The following is a 4,366-nucleotide window of genomic DNA, read 5'->3' on the forward strand; positions in this document are numbered from 1 at the left end:
TTTGAAATGAACCTGCCGGAGCAGATCAAAGCTCGGTCACAAAGTGACACGCTGTGAGCTTGTATATCTGCTGTTTTTGAATAGCCAACGCTAAAATCTAAAACGAGGCTTTCCCGGTTTTAATGGGTTAATTGTTCTAGAGACCTTTTCACACATGGTTACATTTGGCTACACTGCCACCGAACAAAAGACCTTATTGTACTGTCAATATAAAAGCAATAAAGTACATGGATGAGAGAAAAGGCTGCATTTTGTTCGCAGCACAGGCTCGATACTGCAGTTAAATAACATCACAGGCTCTATTCACAGCAGACATATTATGAAGACATTCACAGGTGTTACCAATGATACTAATGAAGGCTCTGTTCCATTCTGGTCAAACAGAGTCAGGGTGCTAATATTGTGCATGTTGGCCCACTGGAAACACCAGTGGGTCTACAGTTGGGGTCCAGGGACCCTCATGGGCCTCCAAATGGCCCCTTACAGGTGTGTAACGGGTCCATTTGGTTCCATTTGTACACTCTCAGAGTTATAGGGGTCGTGGAAACCACTGTGCTGGACTAAATGAAACAGAGCCTTCATTAGTATTAGCATTGGTAACACCTGTGAATGTCTTCATAATATGGCTGCTGTGAATAGAGCCTATTGTAAAGCAACGTATGCATATGTGACTTTGTTATGGTCCAAATGTACAGTATGGGATTACATTTCTCTTGGTCAATGTGTACGTGGGCACCTGAAAACGGATGCCAAATGTCTTTTAAAGAAAACTTAATAAAAACACAAAATAAGGGCATTTTCATATTTTCAAATAAGGCACCCTATAAAAAGATTTTGACACCCCTGATATAAAGGTGTCTAGAAGAACATTTCTAAGACGGCCATAACCCATAGATCAGTATCACAAATGAACGGAAGAGGGAGACAGAGTACCTCCTTATACAGTAAGGGCTCATTCTGCCCAAATATGGAAGCTTCTACGTGGCTCCAGACTGCATGGCCTCCAAGCACTGACTGCACAGAAAGTCATGCCCTTATTAGGGCCTGACAGGTTGGGAGGGCGAGAGCCTTTTACTCAAAAGTGAAAGAGTGATGTGTGTGTGAATCCACAGTCAACTACAACAGTGGTTCTCAGTCAAACTTTTTAACCCCCACATTAATTGTCTCTGCCAGGCCGAACGGCATGGCGAGAGTATGTTTTACCCCCTGTCCGTCCGTCCGTGTGTCCGTCCGTGTGTCCTGTCCGTGTGCGACCAGCTAATCTCCGGCACCGTTGGCCCGGTCGCTGCGAAACTGTGCACACACACTCCCTGGATGCCAATTCAGAACCTCTGCCCCAAAGTTTTCACATGGGCCTGTTATAGCGCCACCAGGAGGCCGATTTGTGCAAAACCCATTTTTTTAAATATTACTCCTACAGATTTTATGCAACCGTCATGCTAATCGGTACACAGTATCTCTATAGTCATGTAATCAACACAGATCTGTCCGATTTCCCATATTCCATCCTCATTGCCTATGGTTGGCTTCCAAAGTTTGCAGGATTGGTCCGTTTTGAACAAAAAGCCTCAAACTATGCACGCAGCTTGCGATTTCCGTGAAATTTCACATGCACATTCCCACTAGGCCGAGGAAGAAATTACACCCTTTTCACATTGGCCTGTTATAGCGCCACCAGCAGGTCTAATTTAGCAAAACACATTTTTGGAACAAATCATGAATGCAGTGTCCGATTGCCGTGAAAGGCCTAAGAAGAAATGGCACCCTTTTCACATTGGCCTATTATAGCGCCACCAGGAGGCCAGAATAACTTACCAGACCTGGCGGAGACCTGTGCTCCGAGGAGCACTTTTTCTAGTTTGAATTTGGATCCGTACCCTCATCAAGAAGAATTTGTGTCAGTGAAATTTTGTTTTCCTTCCAAATGGACCAAAGATTTTTGAAAATAGCAGATCGATAAGCTCAAAATGTGTCACATTGTGACAAGTTGTGAGCTTGTAGATCGGCGATTGTCAAAGAGCCAATGAATAGGGTTAAAGTGGTTAAAGTGATTTAAACACATTTTGCCCTCAAGGTCCCCTGGGGGTCCCCGGACCCCACTTTGAGAATCTTTTTTAAATTTTAAAGGACCCCCAGTTTGATATCTGGGATCTCTGGGACCCCTCACTGTAAACTACTCAGTGTTGATTGAACTCTGAGGGTATACAATTGGAACCAAATGGACCCGTAAGAGTCTATGTGTGTGTGTGTGTGTGTGTGTGTGTGTGTGTGTGTGTGTGTGTGTGTGTGTGTGTGTGTGTGTGTGTGTGTGTGTGTGTGTGTGTGTCAGAGCATGTGAGCGGACGATTTTTAACGTAGCAGGGAGGGGTTTATAAAAAGGTTGGAGTGCTACTCGGAGCGAGGACCGCCTGCCGCTCCTAGCCGCTCCGGCGGGGGCCCCCGACCGCATGTTTGAGAATGCCCGGTGGTTGGATTCAGGTGGTTGTATTTGGTCTCCCTGCTCTTCTATTGAGACATTTAGATCGGGTCAAAGGTCATGTCTCACGAGACACGGGATCTGACACGAATTTTGACCTGATGGTCAAGATTCAATTTATTCTCAATGTGATATCAGTCCAGCTATAGCTAACTCCCACATTTAACATCATTGTGAAGCACAGTAAACTTCAACACTTTCAACCTTTAATGTTTTAAAAAATAGTGAAAATACTGATCTGCAGATAGGCTATCTTCACTATTCGTTGTCATCAGGGAAGTATAAAGGGCTGAAGTGCAGGAGTGGGACGTTACCTCTGTCCATGTAATTCACAGGTCTATCATTTCCTCCTCCACTGTCTTGTCATTCGTTTCAACATATCTCTCGTGCAGTCCCAGTGTTGAGCTGAACTGGAAGTCTGCCCCCACAGCAGCTGACATCATGGCCTGCAGGTTCCTCTCCTCCAGGTCTCCAAAGCAGTAGCCGTTAGCTTTGTCCACGGTCCGTAACATCCGCGTCATGCTCTCCTTATCCTCCACATTGAGAGGGACAAAAGACACAAGGCTGTAGTCTTGTACGATATCCACCAACTTCTCGTTTAGACGGTGGAACTTCTTAAAGAAGGGGTCTGCAGCCAAGTGGTCCAGAAGATAGGTCAGGTCCATGACCTCTGTGTAGAAGTCCAGGTTGAAGGCCAGTTTGCCGTACTGCTCAATCAGGTCCATCTTGGAGAGAACGTTGACATGGGGCAGCTCCACATGCAGCATGGTGGTCAGAGAGGTGCACAGCACAGAGATGAACTTGGCCGGGTCAGCGCAGTAATGAGAATCCACCAGGTGGACCGCAGCCAACCTGAAGTTCCACTTGGCCAGCTGGGAGAAGATGTTCTTCACTGAGTTCTGGTGAGTGTAGAGCTCCACCTGCCCGGGACAGTCAAACAGGACGTAACAGTCTTTATGCTGATTCAGCTTCTTTTCCAACCAGTCCAGGTTTGCCTCCAGATACTCCATACAGTAGAGCAGTCCACCGTTGGGCCCCAGCTTCAAGCCCTCCATCACATCGTCCAGGGTGACCAGATCTGAGATATCCACGCCACAGGGATAGGGAAGCCTGTCGTTGGCAGGGTCCATGTTCACCACAACCACCTTACGTCCCAGGTAACCCAACACCTGCTGCATTCCCTGGCAGTATGTGGTCTTACCTGACCCCGGGGGGCCAATAACCACCTGGCCAAAACGTAATGTCTGGGTTGTTGAGGGTTGATTGGACATGATGATTGGGAGACTTTTACACCTGAAGACAAATGGGTTGGAAGTATGGACGTACAGGTAGTAAGATGCTCAGTTAGTGCTCTAGTATTCAAATAAGGACAGAGGTAATCATGACATCACACATAGCAAAATCCTGAGCGTTAATTTATTTGAGTGTAAAGAATTATCTATGGGCAAATGTTTTACTGGAGGTTTATCTGTCTCTTCGCTGTACAACACATAGAGGAACAAATATGTAGCAACACCTTGTATCACACCTATATCCTTTTTGAAACCCGACAATTACGAATTTTCTTACTTGTAGGATAGAATGTGTCGAGTCAGGACACTGTTAGGGATAATCAGGTGAGTTTGTGACTTGAAGTACAATGTACAGTAGGCTGCTGCTTTGTGGGTGACGCAAATACACCCTAACAATTGTTCTTCGACTGAGTGAGAGAGCTCTATTTAGGTTTTAAGGTGTTCTATTATATGATACCCACCATGATTATGTCCATATTTGGGCGCTGCAGTGGTGGACATCAATATTTGCATCATAGGACTTCATACTGTATACCATATGACGTCATAGATGTCCATATACTAGATATCCATATTTGGGCATGGCAGTGTAGTAGAG

General features: G+C 45.7%; 1 protein-coding gene across 1 annotated transcript; it reads right to left on the reverse strand.

The window, feature by feature from the left end:
• Positions 1-2,805: 2,805 nt before the first annotated feature.
• On the reverse strand, positions 2,806-3,747 carry LOC311043634 (GPN-loop GTPase 2-like; the record flags this gene model as incomplete). The annotated part of the gene is made up of 1 exon (XM_084054942.1): positions 2,806-3,747. The coding sequence occupies one exon, from the start codon at positions 3,745-3,747 to the stop codon at positions 2,806-2,808; it is 942 nt and encodes a 313-aa protein (XP_083911068.1).
• Between the last annotated feature and the right edge of the window lie 619 nt (positions 3,748-4,366).

The sequence above is a fragment of the Gymnoscopelus microlampas genome (assembly GCF_963454915.1).
Source record: "Gymnoscopelus microlampas genome assembly, chromosome: 4".
Lineage (NCBI taxonomy): Eukaryota > Metazoa > Chordata > Actinopteri > Myctophiformes > Myctophidae > Gymnoscopelus > Gymnoscopelus microlampas.